Below are 17,209 nucleotides of genomic sequence, written 5' to 3'. Positions count from 1 at the left end.
GTCTCTGTGGAACGGACAATCTCGTCCAACGAAAACGAATGTACTTGTGAGATGATCATTTCTTACTCGACATTGAAAGTCATTGACGTTAGGGATGTCAAAAAACTACCAACTGTACGTCGGAGCATATCGCCGGCCAGAGGTTTGCAGATGGTGGTGTCAATGATGCGCAATATTGCGGTTGAGGCTCCGTACTTCACCGGATCAGTGTGTTTTTGGGTGGTTACTTGTCGTCACATGTACGTCATTGATTGATGGTTGCGAGCGACCGCGATTGACCGCCCGGCGCCCGTGAGACGGACAATTCATTGATGGGGAAAGCGTGAGGATATGGTATCGTAACTGCAAATATCGAACCTCGATTGTTCTGTCTCACAATTTGGATGACCGAGACGGCAAACGACTCGACCTTTTCGATCTCTTCAATATCGGCGAATATCTCTACTGCCCCCCCTCCCCCCCTCGCCCTTTCCTGGATCCCAATCAGCCTCGCGTCCGACGGTACAGGACCGTGATCGTTCGTCGACTCGCATACCAAGTCTCGAACCCAGTCCAAACCTGTTCCAAAACCCCCCAATAGCCCCCAAACCCTTCTTTTCAAGCCCTTCACCACCCGTAAAAATCGAAAAACCATGTCTTCTCACCAACACACCCACGGCCACACCCCCGGCCACCCGACCACCCACCCCAAAGCGGTCGACCCGTCGGCGCCCTCGCACCAACACCTCACGAACCACCCGACCCACCACGACGCATCTGACAACACCACCGGCCTCCGGTCCAGCGACACCGGCGCCGACGCACACGCCAAACCCAGCACCAAGGTCGCGGGTGACCTCAAGGGCATGGCCCACGGCGTCGCCGGTTCCGTGGAGGCCGCCACCGGCACCCTCCTCCGGAACAAGAACATGCAGGAAAAGGGTTTCGAGAAGATGGGTGAAGAGGACCAGAGACTCGCCGCGAAATCGGGCAAACCTCCTGTCGGGACGACGGCGGTCGACGCCACGAATAGCCCCGGAGCCGCCACCATCGGAAAAGGCCACGCCACCACGGGATTGTCAAAGTGAGACTCTGGCACTCGGAACTCCCAAGCACACCCACACAGAGACTGACAGACCGAACACAAGTCAAGTCGGTCGGTTTCATTGCAAAGTATCAACAAAGGTCTCGGCTGGGGAACATCAGGTTAGCATTGCTTTAGAGACCCGGATAGTGAATATCTGGGGGTGGACAAAGGATGCCGGTGCTGGAAATTTCGAGGAACGGCTCATGCTTTACTCTAAGCTGTCTTCCTGGAGGTGTTTGAGCATCGCGCGAGGACACTATCAGTTGATAGCGATAGCTATGTATTCTTAGACACAACAATAATGTACAAAGACAAAAACTACAGCGCGATTATCGTGCAATAAGACAGAAATATCCTGCCTTGACGTACCGCGTCGACGCCTGATCGTATCTCACATGATTACACCACGAGCTGTGTGGGCTGATTCGTTCTGCACGACCGTGGACGGGAAATCGATGAGAAGCAAACACGCAGTGCGGAATCAAGTATTATCACAGTTGCAACATGCTCAATTCATTATCTCGTCTCTGATATGATATGATGCTGGTAATATGTAAAAGGGGTTAAAACGCGGCCGAATCGACGGAATTTGAGCAACTTGATGGTGCTGGAAATCACTTTTTCCCATCCTCCTCTTTCCCCTGTGGAGACCTGCTGGCGTTGGAAGTCGCTTCGGCACAGGACTGACTGCTTATTTGAGCCAAAATAAAGCTGGGAACGATACCTCGGGCCAGGTGCGAATAGACACCCGAAGCGATGCCTGACCATTCGAGGTCCGGGCTGATAGCTTTCATCTGCTCCATCTGCTTCGTCGACCTGTCGCTTCCTTTGCCCGGCAATCTCAGATGCCTCCATCGACATTCCAGGGGTTCAGCTAGGAACAACACAAGATTAGAAAGTATGACGGTGAGGCATGCATGTCCTCAGATGCAGTATTATAGACGTATTTTCCAACACGCAGCTGTGCGTGTGGTGACGGGCTTTTTTTCAGTATCCAAGATCCGTAACTCGATTATTCTTCGAAGAAGAATCCATCATCCCCAGTTTTCTGTACACCACTCATCCGATGTTCATGCGTTCTTGATCGGGCTAGTTCATTTTCGTCGATCCTGTCATCCTCTGGCTCTCTCGAGCCGCCGAAACGTTCCTCCATGGTACTTTCATCAACAAAAGTGAACCCTCGGAAGGCGTTCTGCATGGTGGGTGACAATGGCGTCGAGGCCGGGTTGGCACCAGCCGCTAGAGCCGCCGCTCGGGCATTAAGAGACGACGACGTGTTCAGGGCGTTGGTAAATTCGGGGTCAAAGTTCGACGTGTCGGCCACAGAGGACAACTTTGGCTTGAAAGGAGGAATGAGGTTTTTCTTACCGAGGGCATTCCAGTTGACATCGCCGAAGAAAGGATGCGCCATCAACTCATCGGCATCACCATTGGCACCTAGCCGATGTCGGGGATTGCGATTCAGAAGTCCCTTGACGAAATTCCGGCCTTCAGTGCTCAGAGCGTCTCTTGGAAAGCGTACCTTCCCGAAGGCAATGTTCTTGTACATTTGTTGGGTATCCTCAGCATAGAACGGACTCCAGCCGCAGCACATCTCGAAGACCAAAACGCCCAGTGACCAGAAGTCGACCATCTTGGTATAGCCTTGCTCGTCAAGTAAAACTTCTGGAGCCAAGTACTCAGTGGTACCGCAGAAGGTATTGGTAGTGTCATCCTGAGTCAAATTGGCCTTGGAAAGGCCAAAATCGCACAAAGCAATGTGACCATTGGCGTCAAGAAGAATGTTCTCTGGCTTCAGATCTCGGTAAACTATGTTGTGTTCGTGCAGGTGCTTTAATGCCAGGATGAGCTCCGCGATGTAGAACTTGGCACGATCCTCCTTGAAGCGACCTTCCTTTTGAAGATGCCAGAACAACTCACCTCCTGACATGAAGTCTGTAACCAAGTAAAGATCTGTAGGTGTCTGGAAAGAGAATTTGAGGCCGACAATGAATGGGGACTCGGTAGTGGCCGTCCGGACCAAAATATTCCTCTCTCCGATGGTATGCTGGATCTCCTTCTTCTGGATTATGACCTTCTTGGAAAGAACCTTCATGGCGTAGATCCGCCCGGTATCCTTCTTCCGGACTTGGTAAACTTGACCAAAGGTACCCTTGCCTATTAGTTTCAGTATTGTGAAATCGTTGGGACCGTAGTGCTTCTTGTCGACCTTGGTAAAGTGCATTCTGATATGGATTTCTCCGGTGATATCATGGTCTTCTGGGCTTCTGGCTTCTAGCCGGAAGAAACCCTCCAGATCTGGTTGCTGCTCCGAAAGGTTCAAACACAAACGGACATGACCCAGGAATGCCTCGGTCTGGCGATCGTAGACCGTCACATCCAATTCAGATTGATGGCTGACCACATCGCTTTGAGGTTGTTAGAGTTTGAACTGCACAGCAAGGCAGGAGACTTACAATGTAGCATCGTGATCCCACTGTGGATCAACCACTTTGGTGATTCCACGGTCATCCCCAGTGCCATTTGTGCTACATTGACGACTTCGCATCGGAATGGCCATCGGCTTCCCCATGTCGCTGTCTGTCCTACGAATGATGGACTGCAATGCGCCCACAGGGCCCTTTTGGTCATCGCCATCCACGTCCATTTTGTCATGTCTCGCCCCTTTCGAGACATATTCATTCCACTCAAACTGGCAAACCACGTAGGGGTCATACGATGGCTTTAGGTTACGTCCCTCTGCTATCTTGATGGATAGCTTGCCACGGGGGGCATTCGTGGGAATCTGCTCCTTCTGTATAGTTTTCTCTGCCGAATCAACACTGCTATCCCTGGCAGTAGTGCTTGTGCTGGATAATGGCGATCGTGTGTCAATTCGTCGATCTTCTTGTGACAAGGCTCGGGGTGTGAGAGGAGGTGTGCTCTTTTTACGCGGCCGGTCGGCCACGCTTGAAGTTAGCTCATGAGTCTCTTCCAAAATCTCAGAGGACGGTGGCTTAGCAGAACTTGGAGATAGAGGTTTAGGGCTTTCAGGTCGTGAAGAGTGAGTGGATGATGTAGGGTTGGAGATATGTGCCGCAGAAACATTGCTTTTTGTAACGCTAGAAACGGGTAAGGACTGGTGCCGGCGTTCTTTCACCGCAGAGGCGCTCTTGGGAAGTACAAAGTTCCTCAGAGCCTGGGTGATGGAAGCGAGACCACCATCCAGTATCGACGAGCCATTTTCTGCGACCTCTCCATCTCGGTTCACCACTGAGGCGGCGGACGAGATGGGCGTAGGTGGCATCCGAGAACTATCAGCCTGTGTGACTGGCTGTGTAGACTCGCTCTGTGGCTCATCAGGTGGTGGTGTGGACACTGGTGCTTGTTCCCGCTCCACCATCACCATCGAGCCTATGGACGCAGACGATCTCCGTCGGTCCTCTTGTTTCTCCCTGCGCTTCAACGAGGAATGTGCAGGCTCGTCGTTCTTTTCAAGGCTTGCGGCACCTCGTGACGACCGTGAAGCCGTATCTTGGGAAGGATCTCTACCCACCTGGCCAAAGTAGCTGTGCATGATTCCCGGTAGTCGTTTGTCATGGAGATCAGGCCGTGGCGTTGCGACGCCTGAAGGAGTTGGCGACCCTGAGCCAATTCCATCGCCGATATCATCGCGGAGCTGATGTCTGGCACTGCTACAAGGAAAATTAGTAACCGGCTTGCAAGAGAACAACAAATAGCGATAGAAAGATGTCGATAGGTCGCACACAGTGACACCTTGTAATTTTCGATTGACAGACGTGTCTTGACATTTTTCCAGCCTGTAACGACCAAGACTGGTCGTCTGGATGCAGCGTGAAAACACGGACCCTCCTCATAAGTGAGCCTGGGGTCAAACCAGTCTCGTTTTATCCAGTCGCTCCCGAGTCACTTGTATCACGCAGCACTTTGGTGGCGAGAGGAAAATTTGGGAACATACTTTTGTGCCATGGCTTGCCTCAACAGGTCTGCAGGATCCTGAGGGTTGAGCCCGGTTTGCGCCATGATGGCGACACAACTTTTTAAAACCCTCCTCTGTGCAGAGCCGCCGCTGGTGGATGTTCCTCAGTATCCTGGCTGATTATCACAGCTACTGGCGTATGGAGGGGGAGTTCCCTGAGTTTTCCGGATACAGGCTCAAAGGAGTGACGAAAGTGGTGCAGGATTTGGAGATTCTCGGAAGCTGGTCGGCAGGGATCGTAAGGTAGGTCTCGGAACGCCTGCAGGTCAGAGTGAAAGTCAATCGTCGCTGAGACGGGAAGATGGAGGATATGGGAGAAGAGGTCGGTGGCGAAGATATCGGTAATGACAGCAAGTTTCGACACAGATGCGGACGGCAATGGTGATATAATCGAGTTACAGGTGCTGGAAAAATATGACCCTTCTTCAAGATTCTGGCCAGCTTATGGTACACCGAGCGTAGTTGATAAATGTGTGGGATGGGGTAAAAGAGTGGTTCGATGATGGCAAAACGAAGGGCGAAAGGGCAAGCGCAAGGACAGCGGGCTGGGTGAGGCTAAAGGAAATAATCGCCTTCCAGGGCCGATGTCATAGGGCAGAAAAACAAGATGCTTCTGTTCTGGATACCACAGGCGAGCGAAATACGAGCAGTAGCACCAGACACGCACACACACCCTGTCAATCTGATTCTTCAGGTGGGATGGGGATGTGGCTAGGCTGTCTAGGTTGGGCCGATAGCCAAAAATCGATGAGTTACGGATGCCCCTCATTAGGTACATACGTACTCCGTAGGTCGCAGATGCCCTCACTGGTACACTAGCACATATTGTTTTGCCTCTCGAACGAGATCTCTTCCCTTGCTACTCTGCATACGGGGTCTGCAGACTTGAAAGGCTGCCCAGTCACCCGGGCGAGACGAGGACAAATGCAAAGTATCTAGAATAACAAGGATACGAGTGGCCCGTAAGGGCGACCAGACATAGACCAGTCATACTACAGTATGTATTGTACAGGAGCCAAAGTTCGGGTGGTTACCCTAGAGTGCCCCAACTCATGCGGCTTTGCGATACTCGATCTGGCCCAACCGTGCTCAACAATGGGCTGTGCTTCAGCTTCACTAAAGAGAACTATTGCACGGCACAACAAAATGTCTCTCGGTGACTGTGCCCGGTCGAGCCCATGTAGCTGAAGGAACGTCATTTATTACATGTCACCAATTCCTATCGTCTAGATTCACCAAGTCGACTTGTCAGACATCCTATTCACGGCTTTCGCCCCCGAGGAGTCTGTAAAGCAACGTCTGAGTGGTTCTCATTTCATTATTTCCACGTTCTTTGCCTGAAGTGACTTCCCTAGTACGGGAGTACTCGTAGGAGCGTGGGTGAACGAGTCAGCGGTGCTCCGTAGGCAACAGCCGCAACTTGCATGTGCAAATGGGCGAATGCCGGGCCTTTGATTCGACCAGCGCGAAATTTATCGCGCAAAGAATTATTAGTCCACAGCACATGCAAACATCGTCTCGGCTCTGCATGCAAGGCTAGGGAGTCCATGTTCCGTCCTACCCAACCTGTCTTAAGAATAGATCTTGGTACTCGCAGTCTGTGTCGCAGAGAATAATTGTAGTTGTTGGTTCGGCTATCTATTGGCCTGTTGTTTGTTGTCCATTGTAAAAATTATCCCCAAATTTAATAGCGATGATAGGGATTCAACGATAATGCGCCATTTGCGCGACTATCAACCATGCGGACAACTGCGTACCTCCAGTAAGCCCGGAGCCCATCCTTGGACTTGAATTTCAGTTTGTTGAAGGATGACAGTGGCTGTGAAGTTAACCTCTCAACCAGACGTGTCACCAACGGTTGAGAAGTCATCAGTCACCCCATTCAGCCGGCCGAGTTTGGATCGGCAGTGTTACTCGAGAGCGATCGACCGTGTGACCTCGAGAACAAGGCTGAGTTAACCTCGAGATGCATTGCTCTTAATAACAATTACCAAGGTAAGTTTGACACAAAGACAACTATATGTGTGCAATAGACAAATCATATGCGCAAGGAACGGGTGTGTGATTCTGCTTTTCCAACTGCGTGACTGGGTATTTCTTCCATGTGTCTCGCCCAAAAGGAATGGAGGTACACAGTACGGAGTGCACAGGACAGTTCAATAGGGCATGTAGGGTGAAGTGTGTCACCGTAGATCCTGCACTAACTAGATTCATGCTTCACCAGACGAAATTGTTGCCAAGTCTCCATCCAGCCGCTAACTTTACAGAACGCCCCCGGTAAGGCTACGTCTAGTAATCGCGGTTGCGCGTCTGTACAAGTACCGCTGGTGACGATTATACGAAGGATTCTGGAATTTGATTGTACGCCTCACTTCCACCATGGCTAGGCGTCCTCGTCTTGCAGCGCAGGCTGCTCAAGCCTCGATGAGTACGTTCTCCAATGTTATGCTTGCCCTTCCCTTTTGTTGACATTGGACAGGAACACCTATCCCAAATTTATCAGACAACGAGGACGAAGACATGCCCGATGCAACTCCTGCTGATCCTGCAACGCCTCAAGATGACGAAGAAGATGAGGATGAGGGGAACGCAGGTGATGAAGAGAATCAAGATGCGGAAGAGGCTCCCACCCCATCAAGAGGCTCCGATCAAGCGTCGCGCTCAGCGACTCCTCGTCGTGGTCCGGGGCGACCCTCTCTACAGTTTGGCCGGCGGAAGCGACTAGGAAGACCGCCAAAAAATAGGCCGCCCGTATCTGATGATGACAATAACGATGCTGGCTCAGAGATAAGCACGCCTAAACGAAGAGGAGGCTTTCGCGGCCATCGTGGAGGACGTTGGGGAAAATCGAGAGGCGGCACAGCGAGAACAGTTGCACCACTTGACGCGAATGGGAACCCTATGGAGATAGTGAATGACGAGGTTGAATTACCAGAAGACCCCGAGGGAGAGACTAAAGTGGATAAAAACGGCGAGCTCCTTGGTGGACGCGAATATCGAGTCCGGACATTCACCATTATGGGAAGGGATGATCGACTCTACATGCTTTCGACAGAGCCTGCTCGGTGCATTGGGTTCCGCGACTCATACCTGTTCTTTCAGAAGCATCCGCATCTTTACAAGATCATCATTGACGACGACGAGAAACGGGATCTCATCGACCGAGACGTCATACCACATTCCTACAAAGGCCGCGCCATCGGAGTTGTAACAGCTCGATCTGTTTTCCGGGAGTTTGGTGCCAAGATTGTCATTGGAGGGAAGAAGGTTTTAGATGACTACGAAACTCGGCAGGCACGAGAGCATGGAGACATCGAGGGCGAAATTGCTGTTCCTGAGGACCGGCTGCCACCACACGGGGAACCTTACAATCGCAATCAGTATGTCGCGTGGCATGGTGCTAGTGCTGTATATCATACCAATGCGCCGAGTATGCCGAATCAGGCAGTCAAGATCCAGGATGCTAAAAGGCGCAAGATCGTTGTGACAAGTGACAATTGGATGTTGGAACATGCAAGAGAAGCAAGGTACGTGATCTGAACTTTGCGAGTAATCCTCGAGCTAATTTATGCAGTCGCTTCAACTCGATGCTAGCAGCGGCGCGCGGGACCAACATAGACGGAGTGTACGATATTCACACCAATTCCATGCACTGGCCAAGTCATATGCAACCAACTCATGCTCGATGGGACGTTGTTGACGACGAGAACGATATCGAGGGCGCTGAGAAAACAGCTACTCTTCCTCACCTAGACCCGGTCTTCGCCAGGAACTTTCGAATTCACGACCTGTGTCTCGAATCAGCTCCCGAGTCATGGCTCGGGAGGCCGGGCCACAATGAAGACGTTGAAGGTCTTTCCTCAATACCTCCGGCAATACTCGAAGAACTGCCTGCAGATTGTCTGATTGCTTTTGAAGATGCCAAGGCTCGTGAAGCTAACTGGAGAAACAAATGGCAGTCTGAGCGAGTTAATGGCTTCCGAGCGCAGCTTCTGCCCTCAGTGGATTGGTATCCTAAGTGAGTTAGATGGAGAAAGAACCACAACAGCGCTATTCAATGTTCTCAACAAAGCATTCTGAATGGCTAGCGCCGAGCATCATTTTGTGAGGGACATGTTGGCCATGCATTGGAACTCCCCCGGAAAGCAAAGTTTCTTCGCTTCCCCCGGACTTTGTCTACATACGGTTGACCTGAGAGCTGAGTGCCCGCGCTTTACTACTACGCCATTTTTGGGCCTACTGACAGCCGAGACGACATCTATCTGCTGCCTCATACTTGCGCCCTTTGTCCGGTCGTGTCGAGAGATTGCAGCACCGAGAACGCGCGGGGCTTCACTTCTAAACCGACCGAAAGCCGAGGATGCATTTCTGTTGACTTGTTTCAAGGATCATGGAGTACATCACCCACGGCAATAGCACGCATCGAAGTCTGAAGTCCGGCGAGACCCGAATGAGAAGAGGGGGTCATATGCAGCAGAGAATCGAAGTGTGATTTCGAAGACAGTGCACAACCGATGTTCGGCGGATTTCGTGGAGAAGAAGCAATCATTTCGAACATGATTGGTCAAGCAAGCTCTGTTTCTTAAACACCATTTCTTTCAACCAATGATACCGTGCTGCACCACTCCTTCATCATCTTCGTGACAATGTAGAATTTTCTTATGAGTGGAGCAGTCTCGCATTGCATGCTTGTGAACCGCGGCAGAGAAGTCAGGAGTCCGCAAATATGTGAATGGGTGGTGATTAAAGGAAACTTCGTTAGACCGCCAAAGTGAGCGGTGGATTTCATACCAAATGAGGCTACCGAGACCATACTCAGAAGAGGTGGACAGTAAGTATGAAATCTGAAGTACGAGTATGCCTCTCGTGGCGGCTACTTCACGGCCAAAATGTGCCCTATTCCTAATGGCAGGTCACCTGCATCTATCTGGCCTGCACGTGAGAGTCAGCAAGAGCGCACAATGATGTCGCCGTGCATGGGAGAGTCCGAGGCAGTGTCGGGTGCAGGAAGGTTTATTCACCAGTGCTTATGAGATACTGCAGCTAAATGATAGGTACACTCGAGGGGCGAATCTAAGTTCTACGAGTAACAGGGATCTCATGGTCCCGACCTCGATCTTTCCAGGGTTTGACATAGACGGTAGGGAAGCTGGATGGATGAAATCAGGCAGCATTGATCGGTGGTGAAACAGGGTCTTGGGATTTTTCCATTGTGATGGATGTGGTTTGTTGTCACAAAGCCCCCGATCAGTGATCCATCCATAACCGACACCTTCGTCTGGTATCGTACGAAGTACGTATGGTGGCAAGTCACTACGAATACGAGTGATAGGATGCGAGTAGTGAACAGCGATGGTGTTGAGATCATTTCATCATGATGCGTATAACGTATGTCTAGCGGACAGAACAGGTGGTAAGAATGTGATCCGAAGACGATCCTCGGGCCCTCAAGCCATACGGGTACGTGGGATTGGATCTTCATCGCGGGCCTGAGGGGCGCAGGCGTGAACACTGCCAGAGTACGGAGTAGGTCGAAGCGGCATTGGCCAACGAGGTATTTGCTTAACAAAGGTGTACAGTACATACGGAGTTGCCATGTGTCGGTGTGTTCGGTTTCTCTCGCAAGGGGCCAAGGCGGCGCTCGGACGGACCGGAGGCTTCAAGGGGTGGTGATTGGCTCAAGGCAGCCAAACCACGCGGTCACAGTCGGGTGTGTCCAGGGATCAAAGGATTGTGATGATGAATAAAAACCCAAGCCACGCGAAAATGGCAACGGACACGCCAACTCAAAGTTACGTCGAAAGAAGGGAAGTGCGTGCATACGGAGGTTGGATTACGAAGTCAATGGAGTGTTGGACTTTCAATTTGACTGAAGTGATGGACAGGGTGACACATTCTTCACGGCCCAGTGTCTTGCTTGTGAGCGAGCACATCAAATCGCCCCTGTGGATTGGATGCCACCCACCCAAATTTTCTGCAAGTTGGCTACCTAACGAAAGGCGTTTGCTGCTCAGGGTCTTCGAGGCCCGACTGGCTCCCTTCACTTGCTACTAGTTGCGTTTGGCTCCCCCAGGCTCCTTTTTTTCACTGCCCGCTGTTGGCTGGATCGTCTCTTCGTTTCCGAGTTGTGCTCTTCGTGCTGCAGCCACTTTACCATTTTGCCTCCGCTTCAATGTGAATTGTCCCCGTTTGCAGGCCCAATCCGTGCCGTTGCTCGTCCTTCGCCCTCTGCCCACAGCCATGGGCCTTACAAGCCTGTGGCCCTCCTAGCCCCCCTACGACCCCCTAGGGTTGGCTAGTGAGCCCAACTTAGCAGCCGTCCCTCGCCTTCGCCATCAGCACTTCCCAGTCCACCCGCTAAAAACTTCGCTCGGCCAGTCAATGACTGGGCGACCGACTGGCTGCTGCACGTCGATGTGCACACACACTCTCTCATCCTGCTGGTCCCTTTCTTTCCCCCTCCCGATCCCGCCTCTTCAACCGCATCATCTCTTCCTCAATTCCCTCATCTGCTTTTTTTCCACTCTACTTTCACTTAACTCCTCACTCCCTCTTAACCTCAACCTCTCCTCTCCCATTTTAACACCTCGTCCCCGGTGTTGTGTGTTGGTCGTCCTTTGTTGTTGGTGCAGCCACGATTGCTATTCCTGGCCGCCCATTGAAGGATTTTCACCCAGCCAATTTCGGACCCGGGCCCACGTCTGCCTCTTGAGTGACGACTCCTTACGGTCAGCTTGATTGCCACAATTTCCCAACTGCACCACCGTCGCCAGGCTACCGACTTTTGGGCCTTGCTTCGCCCGTACCAAGTCAACCTCCTCGGTCGCCCAGGCAGCCTGTGAATAGTGTTGGTGGCCAAATTGTGCTTTCTTCTGACGAAGCACCTGCGCGTCACGAGCCGGTCAGAGCCTTTCCACGGCGGCGTTTCTCGTCATTGTTAGCGGCTGTGTTCCTTGTCCATACACCGTTCTCCTTCCGGCATTGCAGGGTCTCAAACATCCCTCTACACCTCTCGCCTGCTCCCGTTCAAAACATCAAACGCGCTTCCTACTTTTTTCTTCCTTTACATCAAAGTCACAGGACACGTTGGGTTTTTGTTTGTCTGCGAGTGTCAGTGCGGATTGGGTGACACCACTTGGTATGTTATTTTCACCGCTGCTCCCCTCACCACCTACCAATGTCGGCTTCTGCATTGACAACCTCACTCTAACCTCACTTGCATCTGCAGGCTGCCGTATTGATCAAAAAAGTCTTGCTATTCACCGCGCCTCACGATTACGACGAGCTTTTCACTAAGTCTTGTCGAACAAAATTTAATACTCTTCATCATCAACCTCTTACCAGAGATCACCACTGTACACACCAATCGTTTGCCGACCCGTTACTCTCAGCAAGCATCGACTTTCGTCCTGCTCGCGCACAAATTGATACCTCGTCAATATCGAAACCAGCGTTACGCAAAAGTTGTTTGCGCGCGAAATACATTCTCATCACCTCCATGCTTGGCTTTTGAGGTCACAAGTCTAAACAGCTTCCAAAGCTTCGGCTTCAACGCCTAGTGCGTTGACGCGACCTCCGAAGACAGACAGTGAGTTCCATCCGGAATTGGATGTGCTTGTTCCCCATTGTTGACGCACTTTCAGGGTTTCTGGCTGTCTTCACTTCTCCTTACCGATCATGCCTTCATACCATTCTTGGGGCCCGCATGGCCAACACTCGAGACTGCCACCAACTCCTCCAGAGTATCAAAATGACTACCTCACTCCCATGAGCGCAGTCTCCGACAGAGGCTTCTACCAACAGCAGAACTACCTCCCTCGACGATCACTCTCCAGCAGAGACTACGGTGACAGATATCAGGCACCACCAGCATACACTGCTCAACAGCCCCTTGCTAGTCATGTGGCTCGTCTCGGACATGGTCAAGGATCTCAAGAATATCCTTACCCCCAGCCATACCCTCAGACGGCCGCACAATATGGGTATGCTCCCGTCGGTGCTCCGATCTTACCACCTATCCGTGTCGGCGACTCAATGGACTTCTCTGGACACTTCACCCAACAGTCCACCGAATCAAACCTTAAGGAAGAGAAGCCGACGGGAGGCGTTGCGCAACATCTTGATTATGACATGGATCTGATGTCAAACTTCGTTGCTGAAATGTCCCAGAAACTGTAAGTAATAATCTTCGACTATACTGGTCAACCAGACTGACAATCTACCCAGTGTTACACCGGAATCATCTCCATCCTCCCAATTTCGGAAGTATGTCTCGCAGATACTGTCATCAACACGCCTGCCAAGCTCCACCATCATGTTAGGTCTGTTCTACCTGGCTTCTCGTATGGGCCAGCTCAACGAACGAGGCCAGTCGACATCGTCCTCTGGTACGGTCTATCGCATGCTCACCACCTGCCTTCTCCTTGGCAGCAAGTTCCTCGACGACAACACATTTCAGAACAGATCCTGGGCTGAAGTCAGTAGCATCCCTGTCCAAGAGCTCAACATGATGGAAATTCAATGGCTCACAGACTTCAACTGGGAGATTCATGGTATGATGTATGATAAAGAGGAGGGTTTCTTTATGTGGGTGGAGCACTGGCACGCCTACGAAGAGAAGGCTCAGCTTGCCAAAGCAAAAGAGTTGCAAAAGTTGGCGCCAATCGAGACCAACATTCGTCGCAGCCGGTCTCTACACAGCCAACCACTCATGTCGCCCGAAGGACCAATCCCACCTCAGTACCAACAAGGCTCGCAATACGATACTCGCTGGGTCCAGCCATACATTTCGGAGTATTCACCTCCATCTGCACCCCACAGCGGACCTGCTACGCCTGATTATTACACTCCAACCTGGTCGTACACACCTTCGAATGCCTCGTTTGGCCGTCAGTCATATCAAGCCAGCACTGCCTCAGCCTACGCTGCACAACGTAATCAACTCCCAACTTATGGCCATACGTATGGCTATCCAAGCATTACACCAAATTGGATGGCCCATGGTCATGGTCTGCACGCTAAACAGTCAGATTATTACTTCAATCATACCGGATATCCGTTGCAGACTGTGGTCGGTTGAATCCTTCCACAACATTCCTGCGTTCAGCGAGCTTGACTTTCGCGGGGAAAAAGTTAGTGCTTACAACGTTTTTTCGGTCTTGTTTTACCACCGTCAATTATCCTTGGAGGGCTCTACATGACAACAGAGAGAATCAAAGATTTCGGACCGACGGTGCTTCTTTACGAGTCGAAATCTCTCTCATCGAGCTCACATATAACGACCTTTTACGATGCTGTACCTTCCAGTCTTTCATTCTTCGGCATTTGAACAGCGAGCAAATTCCTTTCTTCCAGTGATAGAGCAAGGGTTTCATTCTTTCCACATACATTCATGATGGGTGGGTGATATCAGGAGCTTCAGGGGAAGGCAAAAGTCTAAAAAAAGTTCCGGGCTCCAGAGTCGGTTTGGTGGCGTTATGGTTTAGTGACAAGAGTGTCACGCATCGGGTTTTTCATTTCCAGCACAAGACACCGTTCATATATTTGCTTAACGGTACTTTTTTTCTTCGACAGCGAAGCACGACACGAATGGATGGTGGGAGGGCACCCTGGGATCTTGCACTTTGCTTGTTGAATCCGTCATCCTTCTAATTAGCTATGTGAAAATGAGGCGGCGAATGAGTTGAGGTGGCTTCCTGGTGCAAGAAGAGATTTCATTATACCTCGAGTGTTTGGTGAACGTCAAGGTCTGCATGACAAGATATGGAACGCGGAACGCACCTAGAAACGGCGGTGTTAGCAGAGAATGGGCTCCACAGAACATGTTGGCCATGGTGTTCAAGGGACCTTCCGTCAACTTCTTCATCCGATGGCAGGGTTTGAATGCATTCATTCGGTGGGCTTATACCCCGTGATAGATTATTGCTATGGCTTTTTTGCGCAAGACAACGAGAAAGAACAAAAATAAAAGATCGATTACCAGCATCAATTAGTGAACATCCTAAGATCGCCCAATGTGACATTCTCGAAGTTGGTAATCTCTAGTGATGGATGGAGTACGGAGTACAAGTCTGGCTGATGAGGCTCAGGCTGCGACGAGTGACGCGGTGAACAAATGCCAAGGCCAGGCCTGTCTCGCTGCGCCGTCGCCTCACTTACTGTCTATGAGCTTCCACTTACGGCTATGTAATCCAATCCGAACACCTCCAAGGCTCTCCAAACGCCTTCCACTACACTGGTATCGTTCATTCATCTCTGCGGAACTCTTTAGCTTCTACTCTTCCACTTGAACTGTTTTGTCCATCTCACTTTCTTCCCCTTCCCAAAACCACAACCTAACACAACCCCTGCGAACATGTCTACATTAGAAGATCTCGATGATCTGGAACGCGACCAGAAGGAGCAGAAGAAGGATGGCGACGACAAGGACAAGAAACCACCGACGGATGGTGATTCCAAGGATGCAGAGATGAAAGACGGCGAAGCAGAGAAGAAAGATGAAGAAGAAGAATACATTGATTCGGAAATCCTTCAGTCAAGTACAAGAGACATCATCAACCGGCGGCGGTTATTAGAGAATGAATTGAAGATTTTGAAGAGCGAATTTCAGCGCTTGAAGCACGAGGAGGCTACGATGAAGGACAAGATCAAGGATAACCTGGACAAGATTGAGAACAACAGGTGAGTGATTATCAAAATGCAAGTGTAAACAAACCTAACGTCTCTGCGAAAGACAATTACCGTACCTCGTGGGCAATGTCGTCGAACTCCTTGACCTAGATGTCGAAGCAGAGGCTGCAGAAGAGGGAGCGAACATCGATCTCGACGCCACACGTGTGGGCAAATCGGCCGTCATCAAGACCAGCACGCGACAAACGATCTTCCTGCCTCTGATCGGACTGGTCGACCACAATAAGCTGAAACCGGCTGATCTCATTGGTGTCAACAAGGATTCATATCTAGTCCTCGATACGCTACCTGCCGAGTACGATTCAAGAGTCAAGGCCATGGAGGTCGATGAGAAGCCTACCGAAAAGTACACTGATGTTGGAGGTTTGGACAAACAGATTGAAGAGCTTGTCGAGGCCGTAGTTTGGCCCATGAAGGAGGCAGAGAGGTTCAAAAAGATTGGTATCAAGGCTCCAAAGGGTATGTTGCGAGTCACTTTTTTGTATTATTGTTATGCTAAACCCTTGGCTTCTAGGTGCATTGATGTATGGACCTCCCGGTACAGGCAAGACTCTTCTTGCCCGTGCCTGCGCTGCTCAGACGAATGCCACCTTCCTCAAGCTTGCCGGTCCTCAGCTTGTGCAGATGTTCATCGGTGATGGTGCCAAGCTTGTTCGGGATTGTTTCGCTCTGGCTAAAGAGAAGGCGCCTTCGATCATTTTTATCGACGAACTCGACGCTGTAGGGACGAAGCGTTTCGATTCAGAAAAGAGTGGTGACCGAGAAGTGCAACGGACAATGTTGGAACTGCTCAATCAGCTTGACGGTTTTGCTTCGGATGAGCGAATCAAGGTACTAGCTGCCACGAACAGAGTCGATGTGCTCGATCCTGCCCTGCTCCGCTCCGGCCGACTGGACAGAAAGATTGAGTTCCCCCTTCCTAACGAGGAGTCACGAGCACAGATCCTGCGTATCCATTCCAGAAAGATGACTGTCGATGAAGGTAATATTAATTGGAATGAACTTGCCCGATCGACAGATGAGATGGGAGGAGCGCAGTTGAAAGCTGTTTGCGTCGAAGCAGGCATGATCGCCCTTCGAAAGGGTCAGAGCAAATTGGTCCATGAGAACTACGTGGACGCTATCGCCGAGGTGATGGCGAAGAAGAAGGATACGTAAGTTACATCCCTTCCCTGTTCAGATTCTGAGAGACTAACATAAATAGTGTCAACTTCTACGCATAGGCGTCACCATCTTGCGCCATGCTGTTTCTCCCAGGACGACGATGAGTCCTGGCTTGTACACACTAGCATAGGCATGTATGGCGTCCAGATAGATCATGGTGGATATAGGTCATTATCCGCAGCCATGCTGACGGACTCTTGGGCGGATTCAGTATGACAATAAAACCAAGTTGCATTGCTTGTAATAATGAATCCAGCACAGCTGAATATGCCAACTTTCCCCAGCGTCCTTTGTTGTGTTGACGTACGAAC

At 50.9% G+C, this 17,209-nt stretch overlaps 5 protein-coding genes across 7 annotated transcripts; 4 read left to right on the top strand and 1 right to left on the bottom strand.

Annotated features, from left to right (window-relative positions):
* Positions 1-328: 328 nt before the first annotated feature.
* PV06_02566 (uncharacterized protein) lies at positions 329-1,460 on the top strand. The gene has a single exon (XM_016403267.1). The coding sequence runs from the start codon at positions 633-635 to the stop codon at positions 1,065-1,067; it is 435 nt and encodes a 144-aa protein (XP_016267164.1). The 5' UTR covers positions 329-632; the 3' UTR covers positions 1,068-1,460.
* Positions 637-5,610, bottom strand: PV06_02565. Of its 3 annotated transcripts, XM_016403266.1 has the most exons (4): positions 5,025-5,610; positions 4,602-4,740; positions 3,523-3,989; positions 637-3,474 (listed from the first exon to the last, which is right to left on the bottom strand). In XM_016403266.1, exons 1-4 carry the CDS (start codon positions 5,087-5,089, stop codon positions 2,079-2,081), a joined length of 2,067 nt encoding a protein of 688 aa, XP_016267163.1. In that variant the 5' UTR covers positions 5,090-5,610; the 3' UTR covers positions 637-2,078. The 3 variants fall into 3 exon arrangements, with proteins under 3 accessions (XP_016267163.1, XP_016267161.1, XP_016267162.1); XM_016403264.1 differs by having other exon boundaries at positions 3,523-4,740; XM_016403265.1 differs by having other exon boundaries at positions 3,523-5,610.
* Positions 5,611-7,108: 1,498 nt separating this feature from the next.
* Positions 7,109-10,385, top strand: PV06_02564 (uncharacterized protein). The gene is made up of 3 exons (XM_016403263.1): positions 7,109-7,473; positions 7,525-8,572; positions 8,620-10,385. The coding sequence occupies exons 1-3, from the start codon at positions 7,425-7,427 to the stop codon at positions 9,065-9,067; spliced, it is 1,545 nt and encodes a 514-aa protein (XP_016267160.1). The 5' UTR covers positions 7,109-7,424; the 3' UTR covers positions 9,068-10,385.
* Positions 10,386-11,529: 1,144 nt separating this feature from the next.
* Positions 11,530-15,033, top strand: PV06_02563 (uncharacterized protein). The gene is made up of 4 exons (XM_016403262.1): positions 11,530-12,183; positions 12,274-12,633; positions 12,689-13,219; positions 13,272-15,033. The coding sequence occupies exons 3-4, from the start codon at positions 12,723-12,725 to the stop codon at positions 14,122-14,124; spliced, it is 1,350 nt and encodes a 449-aa protein (XP_016267159.1). The 5' UTR covers positions 11,530-12,183; positions 12,274-12,633; positions 12,689-12,722; the 3' UTR covers positions 14,125-15,033.
* Positions 15,034-15,100: 67 nt separating this feature from the next.
* On the top strand, positions 15,101-17,209 carry PV06_02562 (26S protease regulatory subunit 6A). Its single transcript, XM_016403261.1, has 4 exons — positions 15,101-15,725; positions 15,778-16,193; positions 16,249-16,888; positions 16,939-17,209. The coding sequence occupies exons 1-4, from the start codon at positions 15,400-15,402 to the stop codon at positions 16,955-16,957; spliced, it is 1,401 nt and encodes a 466-aa protein (XP_016267158.1). The 5' UTR covers positions 15,101-15,399; the 3' UTR covers positions 16,958-17,209.

This window comes from Exophiala oligosperma (genome assembly GCF_000835515.1).
Source record: "Exophiala oligosperma strain CBS 72588 unplaced genomic scaffold supercont1.2, whole genome shotgun sequence".
Classification (NCBI taxonomy): domain Eukaryota; kingdom Fungi; phylum Ascomycota; class Eurotiomycetes; order Chaetothyriales; family Herpotrichiellaceae; genus Exophiala; species Exophiala oligosperma.
This window is presented reverse-complemented; position numbering and strand designations above follow the sequence as displayed.

What these genes read in the sequence shown, in the direction of transcription:
- PV06_02566 (XM_016403267.1), top strand. Translation starts at nt 633, where the DNA reads ATGTCTTCTCACCAACACACCCACGGCCACACCCCCGGCCACCCGACC.
- PV06_02565 (XM_016403264.1), bottom strand. Translation starts at nt 5,089, where the DNA reads ATGGCGCAAACCGGGCTCAACCCTCAGGATCCTGCAGACCTGTTGAGG. An exon ending in AGGCAAGCCATGGCACAAAA is followed by an intron (nt 4,741 to 5,024) that starts GTATGTTCCCAA and finishes TTTTCCTTGTAG; the next exon opens with CAGTGCCAGACATCAGCTCC. An exon ending in TGGGATCACGATGCTACATT is followed by an intron (nt 3,475 to 3,522) that starts GTAAGTCTCCTG and finishes ACAACCTCAAAG; the next exon opens with CGATGTGGTCAGCCATCAAT.
- PV06_02564 (XM_016403263.1), top strand. Translation starts at nt 7,425, where the DNA reads ATGGCTAGGCGTCCTCGTCTTGCAGCGCAGGCTGCTCAAGCCTCGATG. An exon ending in GGCTGCTCAAGCCTCGATGA is followed by an intron (nt 7,474 to 7,524) that starts GTACGTTCTCCA and finishes GACATTGGACAG; the next exon opens with GAACACCTATCCCAAATTTA. An exon ending in GAACATGCAAGAGAAGCAAG is followed by an intron (nt 8,573 to 8,619) that starts GTACGTGATCTG and finishes TAATTTATGCAG; the next exon opens with TCGCTTCAACTCGATGCTAG.
- PV06_02563 (XM_016403262.1), top strand. Translation starts at nt 12,723, where the DNA reads ATGCCTTCATACCATTCTTGGGGCCCGCATGGCCAACACTCGAGACTG. An exon ending in GCTGAAATGTCCCAGAAACT is followed by an intron (nt 13,220 to 13,271) that starts GTAAGTAATAAT and finishes CAATCTACCCAG; the next exon opens with TGTTACACCGGAATCATCTC.
- PV06_02562 (XM_016403261.1), top strand. Translation starts at nt 15,400, where the DNA reads ATGTCTACATTAGAAGATCTCGATGATCTGGAACGCGACCAGAAGGAG. An exon ending in GACAAGATTGAGAACAACAG is followed by an intron (nt 15,726 to 15,777) that starts GTGAGTGATTAT and finishes TCTCTGCGAAAG; the next exon opens with ACAATTACCGTACCTCGTGG. An exon ending in TGGTATCAAGGCTCCAAAGG is followed by an intron (nt 16,194 to 16,248) that starts GTATGTTGCGAG and finishes CTTGGCTTCTAG; the next exon opens with GTGCATTGATGTATGGACCT.